Genomic DNA, 23,262 nt, shown 5'->3' on the forward strand with positions numbered 1-23,262 from the left:
TGAAGCTCAATAGTACTTTCCTTGGCAACAGAATTAGATTTTTATAGTATCTCTGAGAAAAGAAAAATAATTTTGGAAAACTATGCAACGACAAAAAAAAGTATTCTTTTTTTTCCTTGACTTGATGTGATTTCTACTTGATAATTTTCAGATCAGCTTCTCCAAGGCATGGCTTCACAATTATGAACAGGCTGAGCATGGAAAATCGAACAGAACCAATTACTAAAGACCTTGATTTCCAGCTGCAGGACCCTTTTCTACTTTACAGAAATGCCAGATGTAAGTGTGTGATATGTTGGGCTAAATGCTAAAGAGGTGAGCTCTTCTTCAGAGTCTATTCGTGGTTAAAGTAGTACAAATGATGAGACTGCAGATTTCAAGGGCTGAAACTAGCTGGTTAAACAGTAGCAATTGAAAGAATACATCCTCTTTGACATGCTGAAAAAGAGTTGTTCAATGCTACCTGAAATATCACTATTCAAAAGAAAGTGTTAGAACGCGTTCAGCAGTAATCTCATCACTTAACTGGTTAATAGTGGACTTTTATGGCCGTGTATACATGGTGGGTGTAGAGGCTCGGAGATAACTGCGTGTTCTGAATATACCCTGCTCAGTGCTGGGAAGTCTCGTCACAAAGCAAATCCACCAAAGGGTAGAATAATACTTGTGATCTCAGTGTTTGTTCTGCATAAAGTTAAACAAATGCAGCTAATTCAAACCCTGCTCTGTTCTTCAGCTCTGGTATGCTGTCCTTACAGCAGACTGGAAGGTGTGTAACTTCTCAACTATTACAGGAAACTCCAACGCCATAGTGTTGAGCCTAATTTAAACCCCGATGAGAGATGAAGATACTACTTTGAGCTCTGTCTTTGTCCTCTATCTGAGAATTAGCATGCATCAGGCAAACTCAGACATGAGTGGAAGACATGACAGCTGTAGTTTTCATGCAGATAAACACACAGACCATTACAACGTGCAATTATGTAAGAATGAACATTTATAAATATGCAGTTTTATATCCATACTTGGAAGTAGAGCTTTAGTATGATCTGTACTTTGTGCTTGATGCATAAAAGTTGATTGCAAAAATTCTTTATGTATACCGTGTTGCAGAAGTGTTCCCTCTGGATGAAGTAAAAGCAGAGGAAATTCATGGCATACAAAGCAGCACAGTTTAATAATCTGCTAGTCCTTTTTATTTTATAAACTTAATTTGGAGTTGGAAAGTTATATCAAGAGGGAATTCTGTTGCTCACACACTATGTGGTAGAAACAATAGAGATACCATTTTAAATAATCTAAATGAAACTTCTATTTTTGAGAGTATTAGATAGGCTGAAAAAGAATTGAAATTCCCTCTTTGAAAATCCATAAGAAACTGAAAAGAAATACAGATCTGTCCAAACTAGCCTAGGCTAGACCAGACATTGGGATTTTTAAGTACCATGAGACTTATTTCACTTGTCTTTTTTTTGAAGAGTCTTTCCTATGTATATGTAATTTATTTTTACCTCATTTTGAAATTCCTTTAGGAATTATTTATATACTGATACCTGCTTTTTGAAGTCTGTTCTACTAATTTTTCATTTTTGTTGAGACAATTGGTATAAAGAGTAATTAGAAGCTGTCATAACTATACTGACATGAAGTAAGACAGTCTTTAGTCTGAATACTATATAAACTGATTTATTTGGGAGAGGAGTCTGGTGTTTGGGGATGGGAACGTGAGCCATTTGTTCAATAAGAGACATCAGAATTTAGATTTGCAGTGTCTCAAATACAGGTACTAACGTGCTTCTGAGCAGCAAGTCTGCGTTCAGGTAACACGTCTGGGGCTTTTGGGCCAATTGTGCAACAGCAAAATGCAGAAAACCACTTCTGGGTTCTTCTGTCTAGACAAAGGTTCTTTTAGGGTATGATTCCCATCTGGCTGCTCACAGATGGATTTTCTTGAAAAATTAATTGCCCGTCCGTCTTTATGAAATTTAGAGTGGTTTGTTGGTGCCTCTTTGCATTTCTGTGCAGTAGAATTTTATTGCATCTTCCTTTGTTCATAAACACACCAAAAGGTTCCCCTTCGCCTAGAAAAAATAATACTCCCTTCTGCTAGAGACTTTGCAGATCCGTACGAGGAGGCGCTACCATAAAGAATTTTGACTGTGTGTTAAAGAACAAACCCAGCAAGTGTAACAAATGAACTAGGGAAGTTAGGAGCAGGAGGATGGGAGCCAGGGAGGTAAAAAGGAGGTCTTTGGAGCCAAGATAATGGTCTGGTTTTGGCTAGAATAGTGTTAATTTTCCTCCTAGCAGCATATATGGTGCTGCGTTTTGGATTTGTGACCACAGCAGTGCTGATCATGCAGGGATGCACCAGCTACCACTGAGCAGTGCTCACACAGCATCGAGGCCTTCTCTGTTCTTGTGCAACCCCACCAGCAAGGTGCTGACCCCAGCTGGGCTGGGGGATGTCCCCAGCATGTGGTGGTAAGCTCAGCAGCAAGAGCTGGGGGAGAGCAGCAGAAAAGGGGGTGGAAGAAACATGATTGGAGCTCCAGTATTTGTCTTTGCAAGTAACCTGATGTGGCCCTGCTTTCCTGATGCAAAGGGCTAATTACCCTGCTGGTGGGAAGTAGGGAACGAATTCCTTGTTTTAATTTGCTTGTACGCACAGCTTTGTTTTACATATTTGCTTGTACACACAGCTTTGTTTTATATATTAACCTTTCTTCATCCCAACCCATAAGTTTTCTCAATTTTGCCCTCCTAATTCTCTCCCTGGCCTCACTGAGGGGAGCGAGCAAGTAACCCCAGCAGGCAGCTTGCACCATGCAGCTAACTCACACCACCCACACTGACAATTTGCTAGTGGCAATGTGAAAGTAACTGAATTTTTCTTTCAGTTCAGGATCTCTCAGCCACAAGGTCTAGTAGCTTTTTGGCCTTGTGGCACTCTATGCTGTATCATAACCCTGAATGCAGGCATGAAAAAGGGTGGTACAAGATCCTCAGCCAGTGTGCTTCTTGTTTTAAGAGTCTTCAGCTGAGCCTATATGTCTGTTTTTTTTCCAATGTTAGCTGCGCCATCTAATCATGGAGAAACCTATATCTGCAATTTAATTGGATAATTTAATTTTGTAAGAGAAGATTCATATATGCTTTCCTAAAAAAATAAATAGATTAAAAATCTACTGGTTCAGGATTTTTGTTAGTATCAGATGTGTTCCATGTTACCCCTAAATAAGGATTTTATTTTCATGAAATATTCTTATAAATGCTTAAGTGTTATTTCTCCAATAACAGCTGCAATGAAGCTCTTGGTACTTCAAAGGAAAAACTGTTGTTTTCATAGATTTTTGTTGAAACATCTCTGTTTTCAGAGCAAACTTGGATTAGAAACCCATAAAAGAAAATTTATTTGCCATCTCATTTGACTTTTTCAGGTTTACTGGGCCCATTGAAATAATTTACATGGTGATTTCTCCACCAAGACACAGATAACTCTTCCTTACCCTGTATTTCAAAGCCTTTGCTACATAAAATAACTTCCTCACTGTTAGGGATCTGTTTTCACTAAGGTCTTATCCAAACATGATGCTGAATATCTGTCTTGAACTGCCTATATAAGTATTTTCATTGGGTTTTGCATTATTATACTTTTGTTTATCACTCTTACAAAACTCAGCCTTTAGGATTCTTTCTGGGGTTTTCATCCTTTATGTTTGTTTGTTTGTTTTTTAGGCACTAATGTTGTAATACTGCTTTTATTTTCTGCTTCTAGATACTAACAAGCAGCATTCAGTAATAGCTGCTCGTGTGGCAAAACAGTTGACAGGTTGCCAGTAATACTTAATGTAGATCTGGAAAGGAGTTACCTTTTTTTGTTTGCTTGATGTTACTTCTTTCTGTATTTTTTGTACAAAATATTAGGTATAATTATTAGGTACAACTAGTCAGGTATAACAGAGCTTTCCCTGCTTTTCTAACTGGTATGGTTGCTTTCTCACATAAGAGGACTTGTATTTGTTTTTTGTGGTAGTGTAAATTTCAGGGAAAGAAAGAAAAAACCAAGCATTTGGAGGAGTAAAGACATTCTGCCCAGTGTTTTGTTTGTTCTCATATTCCGAATGTTTGCTGAAACCAGCTTTGTTTTAGTACAGCTGAATATGTGTGGCTGATTGCATTACACAAGCTAAAATAAATGTTCTTAGCAGCAAAAGATGGTACTTGCATACTGGACTAGTCCACCAGCATCTTTTTAGGTTATATGTTATCATTTTGGAAAGATTGCTTTGCATCCAATACATAACTACAATAGGAAAAGCTTTCCTCACCTATATACAATAAAAGTAAAGTTTATGAATACTTATAAAAGGAATATTTGATCTTTTTCTTTTTATTGTTCTTCATATTTCTCCTATAGTTCCACATGATCTCAGTAATCTAGAATCAAAATAATGCCTAAAACCTGTTTATGCAGATACCCGTAGTCTGTTCCCTGCAGTCTGGGGCCAGATTTGGGTTCCATGCCAGTTAACGTTTGCACTGATCCCCTATTTCACAGAAAAGCTTAGTTTAGAAAATGTGTTTGTCTGGCCAGCACTAGGGTTATTTGTGTGAAAGCCAGGAGGGAAGCTCAAATTACTGAGTGCTTAACGCCAGCAGAAATCCATGGCTAATTACACCAAGAAACAAAAGGCTTATCAGTTAAATAAGGATTTCCAACGTGATCTCTAAACTTCTGTAGTTAACTGCAGCTTTAGGCACTTTCTTTGTGTGACCAAGTAAGACTACTTCTGCTTTTTTTTTTTTAATCATCTGGTGATTTTAAAGATTCACAAAATTTTCTGGGTTTATATTTGAGCAACCTTAACTACGTAATTAATACTTTTTCCCTTATATTTATTCCCTTGTATTTATTGTGAAAAGCACCATTTGGAACCTGTTGTTTAAAGCTTGATGCTGGTTAATGTGAAATAGTTCAGAAGAAATGTGTAATTGTAAAACATTGGTTAAAATAACTTCAGTTTCTACTTAGCAATGATCAACTGTATAATAATTTACTCGCAACTATTTCCAACGGTGTATTTGCACCAGACGTATATGGATGTGTGCTGGGCCAGTTAATTTTTTCTTGAATGGATCGATTTATCATTTCATCCCCAAATACTGTTTTTCATGTTTATAGGACGTGGGGAGCTCGAGGAAAATTAAGTTGTGTATCTTAGAGCTCAGTACACCTTGTGCGTTTCAGCTGACAGAAAAAAAAAATACAAGGTCCTAGCTTATAAGGAGCTAGAATGCTAATTCTCACAATGATCTGTGTCCTGCTTTCGCTAGGATAGAGTTAATTGTCCTCCCAGTAGCTGGTATGGTGCTGTGTTTGGGATTTGGGATGAGAAGAATGTTGATACCACCCTGATGTTTTAATTGTTGCAGAGCAGTGCTTCCACCAAGCCAAGGACTTTTCAGCTTCTTGCTGTGCCCTGCCAACAGGCAGGCTGGGGGTGCAGCAGGAGCTGGGAGGGGACAGACCCAGGACAGGTGACCCAAACTAGCCAAAGGGGTATTCCATGCCATATGGGGTCATGCTGATCAATTAATATGGGGTGGGGGGGGGGGGGGCAGCTAATCGGGGATAGGCTGGGCATCGGTCAGCGGGTGGTGAGCAATGGCATTGTACATCACTTGTTTCGTACCCATTATTAGTACTATTATCATTATTATTATTTTCCTTTCTTTTCTGACCCAATAAACTGTCTTTGTCTCAACCCACAGGCTTTCATTTCTTTCTAATTCTCTCCCCCATCCCAGAGAGGGAGCAGAGAGGGTGAGCGAACGGCTGTGTGGTGCTTAGCTGCAGGCCGGGTTAAACCACAGCAACCTGATACAGGTTAATTGGGTGCTTTTACGGTACAGGAAGTGGAGAAAGAAACTGTGTAAAAGCGCAACAAACAGTCTTTATCTGACCAGGCTCTATGCCTGTTTGTGCATAGATCTTGTTTTTCATTTCTGTGCCACATGTGTAGCAAGACCTTTGATCACATCATCTCCTAAAACTGAAACCGAATGAAGCTTTCTAGCCAGATATGACACATCCTACTGAATATGAGCTTTTGCAGAGGTTCAGGAGTTGCTACGCAAGCAGCCCAGGCGTGCCTGCTTTTGGTAAAGCTGTCTAGACACATGGTACGTGTAAAACCTCATCCTAATTTCAGTTGTCCAGTTTAACCTGCCACCCTGTGTTCGTCAGAACCCTGAACAGAGAGTATCGTTTTCCTAGATTTCTACGCTGCAGAGACTTCCAGTAGGTGGGATTGGAGGGGAAGAAAAGTTTCCCAGTTGTCCCAAGAAGTAGCCTAAAGTTTGTTAAATGGTTTTTGAGTGTATTTTTTTCCTATTTTTTCCCATAATTATTTATGTATGATTTTTTTTTCCTAATATATGTTTGTCGACGATTGTAAAACGTTTAGGAAAAGATAATGGTGTATATTTTTCTAAAACTATTATTTTTTCACTTCTAGATTCTGTGTTACAGCATCCTAGAGTACTTGCAAATAGAAAAGCTCATCTTCTTGGAGACTGATAGGGGTTCATTTTGGTTTACCCTTCTAATAATTTATTTATAGGGTATAAATATATACTAAATGAATAATGCTGCAGTTCTGTAGGCATGTTGGAAGACCCATTGATTGTGCAGGTACACTAATAGTAACATTTCTCTTGTAAGGAGCATCTTAGTTAGAAAAAGTCTATATTTCGAGAGAAACAAGGTGACAGCAGTGATAGTTTGAGCAATGTATAAAAACAACACGGCATGAAAAAGATCTTTTAGATGCCAGAGTGTCTATTTTTACCCTGAAACCTGTTTGTTGGTCTATCCCACGTTATATATTCTAGAATTCACTATCTAAAAATCCCTTCTTTTCTCTCAAGTGTTTTAAGAATGAAGCCAGCATTTGGTTGTTAAATTTACTTAATGTGCAAGTTTAGATTCATCATTATGCATATCGATCAATAGACAACTACTTGCTCAATTATTTTCATTGAGATAAGCAAAACAGGTATTTTGGGCTTTCTTTTTATGATGTAATACAGTTTCTGTTTGGTTTTTGGTTTTGGTAAAAATGTCAGTTTGCAATAGAGAGCTTAATTTATCAGCCTCCTACCTGCCAACATACAGTGTCTGGTTCAATCATGGGAAAAAAAGAAAGCTGAACACAGTAAATTGAAATACGTATTCAGCTGATCATTCTCCAAATGCTCATTGAACATTTTGAAACAAATACCATTAAAAGGATTTTGATTTCATTCAATTTGTATTAGTTTCCTCTAAACTAAGTGGTCTGCTGATTTAAGAAAAAAAAAAAAAAAAAAAAAAAAGAAGTTTGTGGCTTTCTGTTACTGCATCGGTAAGCAAAATGCAGTGTTTTTGTCACAGCTGAATAACTTAAAAACAATGTTGTTGAGACTAAGCTAGGTTACAGAATTATTATTCTGGCCCGCTGGAATCTGTCGGTTTTGCTGAAGAAAATATTTTTGTAGTGTAAAACTTTGAAAAACTATTTTATCAGTTTGGAACAAAAGTGTTTGAGAAGTGAAAGCTCAAACCGTACAAATTCAAAGCAATTTTGGCAGAGGGGCCTGCCCTCATTAGAGGTAGGTTCTTGTCAGCTAGTTTGCTTGCTGACCAGATTTGGCTAAAGCTTTTCTAAAAGCTGGTCTGCACCAACCGCTGCCATTTGTTCAGAATACAAATAAGGTTTTACCTGAGGTGCTGTCCTTGGGAGACATTTTTGTCTCAGAAAAATAAACAAGTAGCTCCTCCTTCTTCCCCTTCCACCATGCCTCCTTTGATCAGCCTGATAAAAATTCATCGTGCCTCCAGCTAGCCGGGAACAGCAGCAGAGGTCAGGGTTATCTTCCCTGGGTGTTATTCACCTCTAGTTCTCAGCAAATTTGAGGTTTCAACGTTTTAATCCTAATACTCTCAAAAACAGATATTACTTTTCCTTTTTAAATTTAAAAGGAAAACATAAATACTGAAAATACATCAATGTTGTAGTAACACTTGATTCTAAAATCAGAAAACAAAATTGACTGACAATTGACTTTGTCAGGTTGCGTGCATGTTTTCCAAAACTTGTTTTAGGTTGCGTACAGCTTAAATAATTTATAGTTTGTCATGTGCAAATTTTGTTGAAGCAAATTTCTTCCTGCTTCTAGTTATTTACTTATCTGATGCACAGTGGATATATATTTTTTTTTTCCTGTGAAATACTGTCTAGTGTTCTGTTGGGTGACTTCTTCGTACCTATATGCAGAAATTAGGTGTTCTTAGAGTGGTTTATAAAAGCACATATGAAAGCATTGGTACATGCTTCTGTCTACCAAAGAATGTAATGTACTTGAAAGATAACAGAAATTACTTCAGAATATCAAGAAGAGTAATAATCCATCCCTTTAGCAATACCATAGGTATTGCGTTACATTTTTATATGCAAAATATATGTGCTTATACATGTATATTACATATCGGCCTTTCTGTCTCATTCTAATTTTAAAGGAGACCTAAAAATCCTTAATGTTTACTTGTAGAGATATAGAAATAATGTGATAATTTTATGGTGTAATTAAACAGTATTTTGCAGTTGCATGTAGATGGACATGCAGCAGTGCTGGCTCAAGGCAGGAGGTTTTTAAGACTGGGAATCCCAATCTTTTGTCTAGCGGTTAGTTAGTTTGCATGTTGTAGAGTATACAACCTGATGCATTTGGTTTTGAGATCTGTGACTAAACTCTGCTTGATTCTTTGGAAATAGGATTGGATTTTTAACACAATGTGATTTCTGAAGGGGACAGGATCTTTTCTTTTTTTTAGAGCAAGGTACGTATATATGCAAATTACTGTAAAAATAAATAAAATGGAAAAGTGCAGTAGGATATGCTTTTGTTTGGTAACTTGTAGTTGATCACAATTTCTTTTATTTTCCTAACTCTTTATCTTACTAAAGTTAGCCCTTTTTTGAGCAGAAGGGTGGAGCGGCTGACCTGCGGAGGCCCCGGCCAAACTAAACTGTTGATTGAGATTTTAGGATTATCAGGTATTAATTCTTCTTTAGGGTACTTGAGATTTTTTTGTGCTTACTGTGACGAGCAAGTGTAGTTCTGTGATTTTTAGATTTAAGTTTTTAGAGTTCAGATCAAAAAAGAGGAGGAACTGTAGCATTCCGATATGTTTTTTTTTTTTCTTTTTGTTTTAAAGCAAAACTCTTTGTACGGTTAAGTATTTCTAAAGTAATCCGTTTTATTTTTCCCAGCTCTGTCTTATTCTTCATGAGTTTCTTTAATTAAAATATATGTTTTTGAGTGGAAATCAAAGGCCTTGATCTTAAGACATCAGTTTTGATGAGTAAGTCCATGTCCCTTGTCGCCTGGCGCAGTTCAGTATGGATATGTAAGGTTTCAGTGCAGCCTTGCCTTAAAGAACAGTTTTGTTGTTTCTTCCTACCCTGAGAATTTGGTCCTAGTTCTGGAAATCTTTGAGAAACACAAATGACATAGAATGCTTCGTGTTTGTGAAGTGTTTTTTCTCAGGATGGCAGATCTTGTAACTCTAACTGTGATGACTGCAGCCATCTTTTTGCTCTAATGATGAGTTTCAGTTGTGATGAAGGTGGTAAAAAAAACGCAAGGGAAAGAAATGCAGCACTTCTAACAAATTTTCAGCTATGTGGAATGATGGAAAAAACATCCTAAGGAGCTAAGCGAACAAAGCTATGTAGTTTTTTTGTGGCTATTGATTGAGTATGGTGGAACCGTATCCCAGCCTGGGCAAGTGAATCGGTAGGAAAAGTATATGGAAAAAAAATTAAAGGCATCTCTCAAGCAACCTGCAGTTATGTAGGGGTTTCTGAGCAGAATGGAAGGAATATAATATATCTGCTAAGCACAGTCTTTGCTTCCCATTTATGGATGTCGGCACATAAGCAACGTATTAGCTTGTCTGGACATTTACTGCTGAGAGTGTACTGCCAGCACTGGCAATTCTGGACATCTCTTCAAGATAAGATAGACATATGATGTGGTAAAGCTCAGGAGTTAAAGTTGGAACAGATTTTTTATTTTTAAAGAGGGTTATCTTCATGTGACTACCTGTACACCCTCTCCTTCATACACACCCCCTTGTACAGCATAAAATACTAGATGTTTCCAGACAAGTGTCAATATATATGTGCATGCCTACATACTTATTTTGCAAATGAAAATATTGCAAAACTAGTTTCTTTCTAGAAATCACTCACATAACCCTCTTTTTAAATTAGTCCCTTCACACACACGTATGCATTTAATATTTTGAGCTTTTGTATGTTCTGAACTTCTTAGCCTCTTTTTGTCTTTTCTTTCTTGTTTCTTATACCTACCTATGTGCCTTCCTGTGCCTTTAGTTTTTGCTCCGCTGTCAAAATCCAAGTGGGAAAGCACTGTTCAGTATATGCTCAAAAGACATTATGTTACCAAGAGAAGCTGTCCTTCTGCTTACCTCCACAGATTTGAGAATTAGCAAAACTCTCTGAATCCTGCGGTAGTGTGATAACACATACAGGGCTTCACAGTACATTATCCCCAACTATTAGTTTGCTACTGGTGTTATTTCATACATTATACAGACTGTTCTGTTCAAATAGAAATGCAACACTTGTCCCAGCAGACAGACACCAGTAGAGTTTGCATGCAAACTAATGTATAATGCTGTCTTACCTCCAGGTTTGATGTAGAAGCAGTTAAGCTGAGTTTCATGCACCAGCTTCCCCTTATACTTCGTTTCAGGTTCCCCTTGCTGGTGGCTGGATAGTGGTTGATATGCTTGCCGAACAAAGGCTTGAAACATTTTTAAATTCCCAGGAGTGTTGAAACCGCTGAACTTGAGTATATTTCCTATGTATACTGAAAGTAAATTCCTTTCTTACTTTAGAGTTACTTTATGTAATAGCCTTGTACAGAAGTTAAAACCAGAAACCAGAAGTACTGACAACTCGGTCCTTTCATCTAGAAACTACTTTCCAGCTCTTTGAAACCTTTGCGATATCTTATGCATTATCCTTCCTTTCCTTGCTCTTCACTCCTGGTCCTTTCTTGTCCTCTGTGCTTTATGCTCAGTTGGAGCCTTCTCCTCCCCCTGTGGTTTTTCAGGAAAACTTGGATTGAGAAGTGGAGATAATGGGCGCCATCCACCCGTCAGCTCATCACCTCACCGAGCCATGACGATCTCTGGTTTCTGTATATCAGCACGGACTCCTCTGATAATATCCTCTTGTGTTTGAAAAAAATAGGTTTGTCTAGCAAGGGGTGGACTTCGGCCCTGACATAGCCAGAAAACTTCTCTTGGAATGTGCGCTTGCTCTCTCACACTCTTTTATGTGTGTGTGTATATATATAAAAATATTTGTAACCTTCTCTCAAAACACGAAAGATAAATATGGAACAAGTGTATCCCACAGTGCATATACAAGCTGCCCACTTCTGTCTATTATTGATTTAATACAAACTCTGGAGTGCCTCATCAGCTCCGTCTTCATCAAAACAAGCCTTAAATCGGCGGTAAACAATACTCTTCAATTACAGGAGGCAAAAAGAAAGAAATCCTTCTGAAGTATAAGATAGCATACCCTTTAAAGGACAAGGAATGTGTTACATACGGAAAGGCAGTGTAACTGTTCCAGTGGAATTCCACTAGGGCTGCAAATGCAGTGTTGCTTTTTTGTCTTAAGTGGCATACAAACTGCTAACAGCGTGGGGCTTAATATTTGGTATCTGCTCTGCAAATAATGGTTATGGTTGCAGTCCAGTTGTTGGTTTTGCAGTGCAGAGCTTGCTGTAATAAAATTTAATAAAATATAAAGTCTTCATATAATAATATAATAATATATCTCTGAAAGTATATTAATATAAGAAATACATACAAATAATATATTTCTTAAATATATTTTTCTTCACAAAAAATGAGGTTTGTACCTGCTAGCTTCGTTGTTTTGGACACATGTACTCCTAAGTCTTTTAGAGCCTCTTTCAGTAATCCTTTTGCATAGCAGAGATATTATTTATATGAATAAAAACAGCCAGAGATCCTGTAGCCAAGAAGAAAAAAAAAAAGTGATATAAGACACATGCTTCAGGTCAGAAGTCAACAATGGAGAGACTAGGAAGGTTCTTCCTGTGAATCATCTGGTGCTGGTCATTGTCTTACACAGGATATAGACTTTCAGTTTGATGATCTACACCAATTCTTCTGTCTCTGTCAAATGAACTGCCTTTCTGTAAAATTTCAGGATTATTTGCATAACAACATACAGCATTAAATCTTCTTCACGGGAACGTATAGCATCTCTCAGTGGAGAGGTTCATGAAATTTCATAATTAGAGAAGCAACAGTGGATTTTTATGTAAAGCATTGCATACCTACTTGCAGTACTTTGCTTCTTTTTTAGTTGTCATCTCTCTTCTGTTTTGTTTTTTTTTTTTTATGTCTTCTCTCAATATTTTGTATGTTGTTATCATAAAGAAAAAAAATGAGGTTCAAATTTTCACTGAGAGTTAGAAGGAGGGGAGAGAATAGGGAAGCAAAAGACGATAATTAATGTTTTATTCCTAAAGGATTGTGCATATGGTAAAATACTGCAGACTTCTGAAGCACAATGTAACGAGCCACTTTGCTTGAGAATAATGCAGTTGTTGTAATGAAAATTGCACAGCGCGCAACTCCAAATTTTGCTATGTATTGAAATGTATCTCTATAGTTAGCAATTCATAAATTGCAGGATATGTCCCAGTGCTGTTTCAGTATTTTGAAGCATCTAGCTGCTTATATAAAATTAATTTGATAAATACAGATTTTTCTGATGCTTTCATCTGTTGGATTACAGTTTTAAAATAAGGAGATTTTTACCATGCAAATTTAATTTTTATGGTGGCACACTTCATCTCAGAAGTATGTTCTGTTTCTCCCACTATTCAAGTAAACACACAGAATGTCTTGTGGTGGAAGAAAAGTCAGTAAACTGCTAATTTTTACAGTAATCAGAACACTAACTTCAGTAGTTAAAATTAATTTTAAAAGATATACAAATACTTTAAAAATCATTACACTAAAAAAAATAAGAAGTAAGGTAGTTCAAAGATTTTTGAATCATTATGAAATAAGTTACTAAGTTGCAACTTTCACAAGAAAAAATAGGTCGTAAAATATACTTTAAACATTTTTATTAAAATCTAAAGGATAAAATGTAACAATCCTTCATTTTTCAAGCAAGTAAACTTACAGTGGTCATAAGTAAATGATAAAGGGTCCAAGGCGTAGCTATCCACTGAAACTTGCATGAACCTAAGTTAACTAACTCAACAGCATGAACCTACCCACAATTGGAATAGACTTAATACTGTTCACCTGCAATTAACGAGAACAGTAAATGTCCCTTCCATTCCAATGGAATTATATTGTATTCCTAAAAATCATAGGTACTTAGTTTCCAACACCAGCTCGCTCTACAGGTGAGCAGATGTTATGAAGTCAACATAACATCTGATTATAACAGAAGAAGAGAAGATTTTTTTTTAATCTATTTAATATAACGTGTTACGAGACTGTGGAAAATCAACAAGAGAAAATACGTAAGCGCTGCTGTAAATATGAACTAAACATTTGAAATGTCAGAAAGAGTAGTTGACTTTACAGTTGCTTATTTTAGATTATTTTTCTGACCATCGCAGTAGTAAAGAGATGGTGTAGGAAACAATAAGAAATTGTCTGCCTCAAAAATGTTAGAGTGTACAGAGTATAAAAATGGGAAAATACATTTTTTAATTATGTTAATATTACAGTATTTTTAGATGTCACTTACTACTACAGGAACAAGTGTGAGTGTACATTCAAACAACATAGATTTTTGTTGTTGCAGGTTAAGAGCTTATTCCAGATCTGCAAATGTATTTCCATTACTTAGGATGTGAAGCTATGCAGTGGAGAAATAAGAGATGAGATTGCAATTGTCGGAATTACAGATATCTATAGATGAGGTTGCTTATCTTCTTCATGAAGCCTATTTTCAAGTTGTTCATTTTTTATTTTTTTTTTGCTGGAATCAAACTGTTTGCAGTAATAGCTCATCAGACTGATTATAGTAAAAATACAAAGTTGGGGAAAAAATTACTTGCTATTGAACACATTTTTAAAGCTAAAATATTCTTCCTTTCTTTTCTTTTTTTCATTCTTTTTCTTTACTGGGAGGAAAAAAAAATTGCACCATAAATGACACCAGCAGAGTTTGGAAAACGACTTGCCCTTGAACTTTACTGTAGCTCTGGTATTAAAGATGTACTTCAACCCATGGCAGGTACATCAGACATGCACTTTAAAATCATTGGAAACGTAATCTTATATTTCACTAAATTATAAATGAAAACTGCAAAATTCAAACCCTGTTGAGTCCTCTACCACGCAATCATGTATGCCATTTACAATGGAGGAGGCTTTATCCCCAGATAATGGGGATAGTAATAGGGAAATGGGAAGTAAAAGAACTGTATTTACAGATATGGAATTAGCTGTTAACCTGCAACAACAAAAGTCTTAAGTTGTATGTATGTGTATACCCCAGATACTTGACGAGAAACATAGAGAAGCTGCCACTCTCCTTAACTTTGAAAAGCAGGATGTAAATATAAAGGCTGGACACTGAGAAGGTGAGGGTAGAATTCCTTCCTGTTCTTTAAAATAAAAGCCAGCTTTTTTTCATCCTTCAGAATGGGGAGAGCATTGTCGCCGCCTCCTTGACTGAGGAGTGTTCTCATTGCTTTTAGCTATGAGGTACAATTTTGTACACAGCATCAAGAAGGGAGCATGGTTTCTAGTTTGCCCTCTTTTACTTGTGGCAGTGTTATGTTGCTGTAAGCTTTTCTGCTAGGAGAAGTTATGGATGTACATATAGCCTATATTTGTGTGATGGCATTTTTGTATTATGTTCAGATCATTCAGATGAGAGCCTGATTTCATTGCAGTGTGCATTGAAGGCCTTTTTAATGGTTAGTAGTAGAAATCAGCAGAGATGATAAGGTACTGGTAAGCTGGTAGCGGTAATAGTTTCAGAGTTTGAGGAGTTACTCTTCCTTTCCACAGAGCCATCCTGTGACATTTTTTCACAGGAAGGATACTTTTGTTGGCTGAGGATATTTGGATTTCATTTTCAGCCTTGCTGAAGACTTCCTCACTTCTCAAAGTCAGCATCTATCACTTTTCTGTATCAAAAATGGAATGAATGGTAGTTTCACCCACGATTAGTTTATCTTACTATCTCTTCACTTAGCTGTTAGGTTCCTTGAGTGAGACTGTATAATCATTTCTGTTGTAAAAGGCAGTGGAGATCCAGTCTGATGTGGATGTTTTGGAAATCCACTGTGAAATAGTAATAAGAACCACTTTTTACTTATGAACAAATTATAACAACAATAGTGGATTTATTAAGAACAGCTTGTTATTTAAAAACTGATAGCCTGGCCCCTGTAGCGGTTGTCTTGTCTTAATTTTTTTTAATGTCTTAAATGCATCATCATGATTTAAAAAGTATTTGGAACTGATGATGCAATGGCAGGATATGCAACTGGAAAACCAGTGGAGGGGGGAAAAAATCACTAGTTTAGATGGATCATTACATAGACACTATTCCTGTGTAGGGACTAAACATGTCTTGTTGTATCAGCAGAATGTAATTTTAAAGGAAATCTTGCAAATTGTGTTTGCCTTTGGGATATTTTCCAAAACGTAACCTGCCGATGGACTCTTGCATCTCTTAGGCTTTATGGAAATAAATGCATCAGTGGGACTTGAAGTTTCCTGCAAGGCTATCGTAACTTTAGCTTTGAGGCTATTCAGGGGATATTCTTTTCAGATAGTGTCTTTTTTGTTTGTTTGCTACAGAGTTGATTTTTTTTAAGGCATTTCCTATATGTTTTGATTTAAAATCTGCCAGAAGTCGAGGCTGTCACCGTGGAGTTGCAGACATGATTTTATAAACAATCCGCCGTCTCGGAGTTGTCCCTTTTTGCCTCATGAGATCAGAAATATTTGCTGGCTCTGTGTCTAGAAGTCTCTGAATTGGTCAGCCAACTTTCATGACTGTGGAAGATCACAAGGTTATTTCAGGGTCCATTAAAAAAAAATAAATAAATCACGTGTTTAAGGCATAGTTCCAGGTACAATTAAACAGATGGTGGTGAGGAACCTATTCTTGACTTGTAGCGTAGCTAGTCCCTGCCCACTCTCTAACCATCCCTTTTTGGGGAAAGGGGTTTTCACGGGCTTTTACATGATGTGGATTGTTGTTTTGTTTTGTTTTGTTTTTTATTTGTCTATTTTGAGAAAGTTAATTGAACAGTTCCTCCTTGCTTGAATTTGACCAATAAAACTAAAAAGCTTTTTTTACTCTCCGGATGTGATTACTTGCATTAAGATGTCTGTGAGCAGTATGCTTTACCTTTTAGTAGCTGTTTGTTGTGTTGTTTTTTTTTTCCTGGCTGTTTCATATAGGAAGTTTTAAACATTTGAAATAATGTAAATACCAAGCCATTCTTCTCCTTGTCTGTGTTAAAAGATACCTAAATAACGGGATCAGAAGCTTTGTCAACCTGTAAATGAAGGAGCAAGTATTCAGTGCTTTGATAGGTTTGGTTTTTTCACCAGCTTTTTAGGAAAAGTTAAGATCATATCAAAATATAGTTTTTAGATTGGTTGGAAGATTCTTGCACTGTTTTAGGTTGCTGGCATTTTTGTGCCTGGGACATCATAAGAATTTTGAGTCCTCTCTCAGAACTTCCAGAAATAGCAGGACATATCTAATCTGCATTTCTGTTGTTTAGAAATATGTACATTTATATATAAGTATTTTGTATTGTGCTGCTTTCTACAATGTAGAGAAACAAGAGACCTGAAGGTTCCAGTCCTGTGGATGAACCACATCACTATCAATATGGCAGTAAAATAATGCAGGTTTTTTTTTTGTGTGTCTTGTTTTAGCTAAGCAAAATGTTGTGTTTAAAAGGCTGCAAAATCGAGCACTCCTAAACAACCATATAACAAGGTTGCTTGTGCAATCTTTTCTTTTTTTCCTCAGAGAATTTTTAATTACGTGTTCATAATTCTTTACAGCATGGTCCTTGCTTCAGTCATCAAATAGTCTGAATGACATTCAGGTAAACAGTGACTACCTGGGATTATGGCTTTTCCTCATTACTTACATGTGGACCTGTTGCCTTTTTAGGCACTGCAGAAGTTCTGCAGTAGGGGCAGAACTCTTCATTGTTGTTTTCTGTGATACTCATTGATGTAATAGCTGGTGACTTATAAATAAGCTGACCTGTTGTACCTTGCTCAGATTAGAAGTATTATTCTTCCCACTTTACAAATTGGGATCCTGGAGCAGAGTGGTCACAATTACAAAGATCCACTACATGCAGAGTGTCTGACTTCAAGTTACTCCAGCGTAACTTGTCCAATATATTTATCATTCATAAGTTCAAAAACACTTTCTACAGACTTCAGCTGTGATTATAAGTAGCTGGTGTTTTTGCAGGTCATGCACTCAAATCTTACACCCAGGTCTGGGATCTCAAATCAAGAACCGGACATGAAATGTACACACTCAATGACAGCCACTTAAGATGACATTTCACAACTCGCATATCATTGCATAATATCTCTGGGACAGCGTCAGAGATGGTATTTGTCTTTCTAAGATAGCATGCAGCTGTCTTAACTGCAGATTTTTCCTTTGTTGCAATCCTGTCTTGCTTTATCCTGCAGAGCAGGATGTCAAACTTGAACAGACAAGCCACCTTTGCTACTTGAACCCGAGTAAAGTGGAAGGAACATCCTTTGGTTGCATCATAATTATAAAGACTGCATTGTGGTCAAAGGGATCACATTTGCATTAGAGTAGAATGGTACAAAATTAATATGGCATGCTTCAAGTCATGCTTTAAGATAGGAAGGCATAGGTTAAAAATACTATTGTGGGTATAACCTTCTTTGGGTCTTTCTTTTTCTCAGTAGGTCCAGCATCATAGGTCCAATAGAATGGATGCTGCAATTTTTTTAATGTGTACCAGAAGAAGCAGCCTACCTGTTTAAAAATCTAAAAATTCTAAAGATTGATGCTCTTTAACGTGAAGTGATTGCAGTTAGATGATTTAACCTATGTAGCTTACTCCAATTCAATATTAACTACATCTTGTTGACTTGATTGCTGCATTATATCTTTATAACTTTGTTCAGTCTTACAAACAGCATCATAACTTTTTGTGCCTTTTTTTCCCTTTAATGTGATCAGTCTGTTACTAAATCTCATTTCCTTTAGTAAATGAAATGAGTTGGGAACTGTTGAATGTGGATGACTAGATGTATGCCCTCTTGTCAGTATAAAACTCTCCTTACTGGTATTTTGTTAGCTGCTACTCATGTAGCTGGTTCACTTGGGGAGCAGAAGATACTTGATTTTGATATGTTCTTTCTCTGGTTTTGACAGTAATCTCTCGTTGGATAACTTGATAGCTGAATCTGGGCCTAAAAGTGAGACAGTATTTCTTCTTCTGTGCTGCAGTGGAAGAATTCTTTTTGTACCTCTCCTGTTCAATCATTCAGTTTTAACCTGTAAACGTTTACCATTACCACTTAGATCTGAATTTCTGTTTTTGTCACACACAGCCTAAGGATGGAGGGTGAAGAAAAAAATAATCTGTTTAATACCAATAAGACACAAGGCATATTCATGCCGCTAGAAAGTTTGCGGTGAAATTTGTATTCTTTGTAAATTTATCTTTTTTATTAGTGGAGAGCAGGACAGGTTCCTAGCTTGATGGTTGCAGTTTGTAATCATCTCAGGTTCTCTGCTGGTCCTGGGTTTTTATGTGTTGGGATACGAGAAAAAATAAAAATAAAAAAATTAAAGGCTTTTCACCAGGATGCTATATTAAGTAGTTGAACCATTTTTAGCTGTATAGAAGACATGTGGCTGAAAGTCTGAAGGGGGATAGAGATAAATATTACACTTGCGTCTTGCAAACAGCTGCACATTCAGTTTCTTTTCAGACATTAAGAAAACCAGCTTGTGCTTTGTATGTCGGAGTTTCAGTTCTTTGGAAGCGAAGAAGAAGCGATTGTTCTTGGACTCCTGTGATAAAAGGAAATGTTACACGATCAGGGTCGGTGTTGCAATTATTTTAAAACGGATACTCCATCCATTTACGCCACTTTCAAAGAGACACAGCCCCTCCTGTGTCAGAAGGCATGCTAGGAATTGCCTTATCTTAGGAAGATTAAGGGAAATCTCTTGCTGCTGTAGGAGGGGAAGCAGGGGAGAAACATGGTGCCTACCCATTTGCTACCAGATCATACAAGGGGAACATGGACGTTGCAGAATGTTGCAGAGGGGTTGCAGGGTGCAGAGAGGAAGATCCATGTTACGGTTGCATTATGGCTATTCTCATCATGATGGTTTCACTAGCAGTGCATACATCTGAGAATTTTGGACTACTGGTAGATTCAAATCTGGTGTTGCTGGGCGGAACTGCAGGCACTTAACTTTGTGAAGGACACAATCTGAAGTCTGAATTTAGATGGAGAGTTTCTAATCCTGGGGTTGGCTACAGGTCATTACTTCTTTGGAGGTGAAACTAATGGACAGCGTTACAGGAAATTTGCAAGGAGGCAGAGCTTGGTTTGTACTACCCTAACAACTTTGATGATATATGAGATAGGCCTGATGGTTGTTGAAAACTAAACAAATCTTGCCTGCTTATGTTTGCGTGCAGCACAGCCTGTAGTACACTAGCCACTGGGGTCCAGTGGTTATGATAGGACAACTGGAAAATTGACAGAAGTAAAGTTTTTAAAGGAGAAAACACACACAAAAAAAACAAACTTTTAGTTTTGGTTTAGTGTTTTGAAGAAAAGGATCAAACACCTTTGCCTGTATCAAAGGTTCAGAGCTGGTGACGTACATCAGTAGAGATACACCTCTTGATCTTTTTTGATTTTACTGGAGGGTTTGAGTTGTGTTTATAGAAGGGGAAAGCATAAGACAGAAATAAAATAAAAAATTTTACAGGTCAATTTTAAATATCTACCAGGTAGAATTGCTTTTTGAGAAGATTCTCATAGTTTGTGTTTGATGTGCATTTGCAGTGTCCATATATGGGATTTGGTTTTATGATAAGGAAGAATGCCAAAGAATTGCAGAGCTCATGAAAAAGTAAGTGATGGGTAAACAAGACTTTCTGTGCTTTTTTATGTATGTATTTCTGTACATACATGCACATTATATTACCAGGATGGTTTCTACTTTAAGCCTATTTATACAGAATTTGTTGCAAGTAAAATTGTCACACACCTGCATTTTATATATACAGAAATAAGTCACTGTATTGCAATACTTCTTCCCTAATTTGCCATGCAGGTTTCCAGCTACATGATAATATAACAGATCATCTGATTTGTTTCCTGATGATACAATTCTACAAAACAGATCTCTGAATTCTTTGGGGGGTGGGAAGGGTGGTGGTGGTGGTAATGAGTTTCTCAATTTGGGGGGATTTTCAATGTAGCTGTTATTTTTTTCTTCTCATATCAATGTAAGTATGGACTATTACAAAAGCATACTGCAATAATACAGTTTGTATTTTTTATCCTCTTTCTACGCCACGGCTCAGTTCCTGCTTCCTGCTTTTTTAGCAATATATATGTAGAATTCACTTGGTTTCGGAATATAAAGCAAGACTTCAATTAGCTTTGAATTTATGACTCTTCTATACATATTAAGGATATTTTATATATGTTGTACAGCTCTAACTCTGCAATGAAATCAGAGATTAACATTTCATAGAAAACTGCATTCTCAGCTGTATTTTAATCTAACAGCACCATGGATAATTTTTTAATGAACGTTATCATGGATATTTTTTTCGCTGCCACTGCTTTCTCCACGTGTCCAGGATCAAGGGCGCATCATCCCGCTTTACCCTCTGCTTGCTCTAACAACTGCCTTGTTTGCAATGATTCCTTTCTTATGACTACATTCTGCAGGTTTTTATGTTTGTTTGGAGGAGGAAGGAGCTGAAATCTTGCAGGTTTTATCAACATATACAGTCTACATTTTTACAGAGATATAATATGGAGGATATAGTAAAGGGACATGATAGGAATGGGCACGTTAGATTTACTAGCTGTCTGTGGTATGTAGGATTGGACACAACCCTTGTGTCACAATTCTTGTAAGGGATAGGAGGAACAATGATGTCGGGCCAGGTCTTTGCCAGCCCAAGAAAAGCCATGGGAGCATGTCAAGCCAACAGCATTAGGTACAAACAGAGTGCAGCGCAATGGCACAGTCAGAGCTGTGAATCTCTCCTTTTCAGGTTGTCTGCACCAGCCTTAATAGCCTGCTTAGCAAACGTTTCTGTAGCCAGAAGCGTGCTGAGGAAGCGACATCAATTCTGATTGCTAAAGTACCAAGTGCCCATTTACATGTCCTGCAGTGCAAGTCCAGCCAAGGCTCGTCCTCGCACATCTTGATTCATAGCAAAGTGCTTTAACTCTTCTACCAGTATGATCCAGGTTGGATTTGTTACAAACTACTGGATGGAAAGTTAGTTGTGTTTCCTCTCTATCTCTTTTTAAAGAATTACCTGCTGCTTTTCATTTTGCAGTGACAAAACATTGTTAAACAGAGACTGTGACAATGGTGGGGTTTTGTTTGGGGTTTTTTGTTGTTTATGCAGTATGCTCTGCAGCTCTAAAATGAGTCGGTTGTGACCCAAGAAATAATTGATGGGGATGAATTTACAGAAATAAGCAATGAACCCTAGGAAATCCAGTTTTTTTGACAGCTAATTTTAGTTAACTAGCTCAAGTTGCAGTTGGTGGTGATTAGCTACTCTCAAACTGGTAATTTACTACAATAAAAACTAGTTTTCAGAGGGTTCATGCTATTGTAAACCATGTGTAGTGGTTTATAATAGCAGTGTTGCATATAGATTTAAAGAAAAAAACACACAGAACCTGTCGCTCAGCCAATTGGCCGTGTGTTTAAATTCTCAGCACTCTACAATAATAATAAAACAGCTGGGGCAGGAAATTGGTCATTTGCTAGTAGTTAATGACTGATTTGTGTGTGTTTGCCATCCTCCACCACCAGCCAAACTGAATAACATTACAAATTCTCTGCTTCTTCTGGGAATAGAAATTGTGACAGAGAAATGGAAATTTTAGTCTATGACCTGGAGTATTCAAGATTGGGCAAAATGTTTCTCACACCTGGTCAAATTATTCTTTGATATAGGTATCAAATAGATTTTGTTTATTATTTGTTAATACAGTTGGGGGGTGAAAATGTCTTGTGTTTTTTTAATTATTGTAAAGTAGCTGTAGTTAAACTTTTTATATTTTATGGTTTGTTTTTATGTTTTTTTTTGTTGTTTTTTTTTTTTGTCTTGTATTTTCTTCTCTTGTCTCCTACTTTCAGCCTAACTCAGCAGGAACAATTCAAAGCACAGCAGGGCACAGGAACAGGAGTGTCCCCAATGATCATGAATTCTGCTAATAACAAAGAAGTGGATATCTTAAGGATGCTTACCAAGGCCAAAGATGAGTATACCAAGGTGAGATTTGCTATCTATAAAATGAGGGCATTTGTTTTTGGTGATACTGTAAAGCCTGAGTAAAATTAGCGTCATGTTTTGGAACATAAAAGATTTTTTGTAAAATAATTTTACTCAAAGTGAAAATGACAGCATAATTGTCATTTTGTGAAGGAGTGGTAGGTATAAAAAGTTTTGTGTTTTTTTTTTTTTTTTGTCAGAATTTTCTAAAAATTCGAAAGATATGAATGTTGTCAATAAGAACTTGTGAAAGGAGAACATGTATGTGATTGATTATTTGCTGGAGGCTAGGGGGGAAGAACAAGTGTAAATTGGCTTTCATTTTGACTCTTAGGGCTCCTGTGCTTATTGCTTATTGAGTGGTACCAGAAGTTGTGTCCTCTTTTGGGGCGAAGTATTCAAACCTGCTACTAGTTTCTGTGGTTTGCACGAATAATTTACCTTAGGGAAAACATCGAGCTTAGAAATTACCATTTTTGTTGTGGTTGTTATCTACTTCAGACACTACTAGAAGGAAATTAAAAGGTTGAAACCTAGCGTGATTTCAACCCATGTGCTACTTTG

The 23,262-nt window shown here is 37.0% G+C and overlaps 2 protein-coding genes across 2 annotated transcripts in view; one reads left to right on the forward strand and one right to left on the reverse strand.

The window, feature by feature from the left end:
* Positions 1-10,888, reverse strand: part of CACNA1C (calcium voltage-gated channel subunit alpha1 C) — a gene marked incomplete at both ends in the record, with an annotated part of 472,734 nt that extends 461,846 nt beyond the window's left edge. The window contains one exon of the mRNA XM_084282170.1: positions 10,759-10,888. Within this exon, the coding sequence (XP_084138296.1) occupies positions 10,759-10,888 (130 nt within the window). The remainder of the gene's footprint in view (positions 1-10,758) is intronic.
* DCP1B (decapping mRNA 1B) overlaps positions 1-23,262 on the forward strand; it is a 44,324-nt gene that overhangs the window by 2,984 nt on the left and 18,078 nt on the right. The window contains exons 3-5 of the mRNA XM_084282183.1: positions 152-279; positions 20,228-20,294; positions 22,563-22,698. Coding sequence (XP_084138309.1) covers positions 152-279; positions 20,228-20,294; positions 22,563-22,698 — 331 coding nt within the window. The remainder of the gene's footprint in view (positions 1-151; positions 280-20,227; positions 20,295-22,562; positions 22,699-23,262) is intronic.

The sequence above is a fragment of the Netta rufina genome (genome assembly GCF_964035555.1).
Source record: "Netta rufina genome assembly, chromosome: 1".
In the NCBI taxonomy this organism is placed as follows: domain Eukaryota; kingdom Metazoa; phylum Chordata; class Aves; order Anseriformes; family Anatidae; genus Netta; species Netta rufina.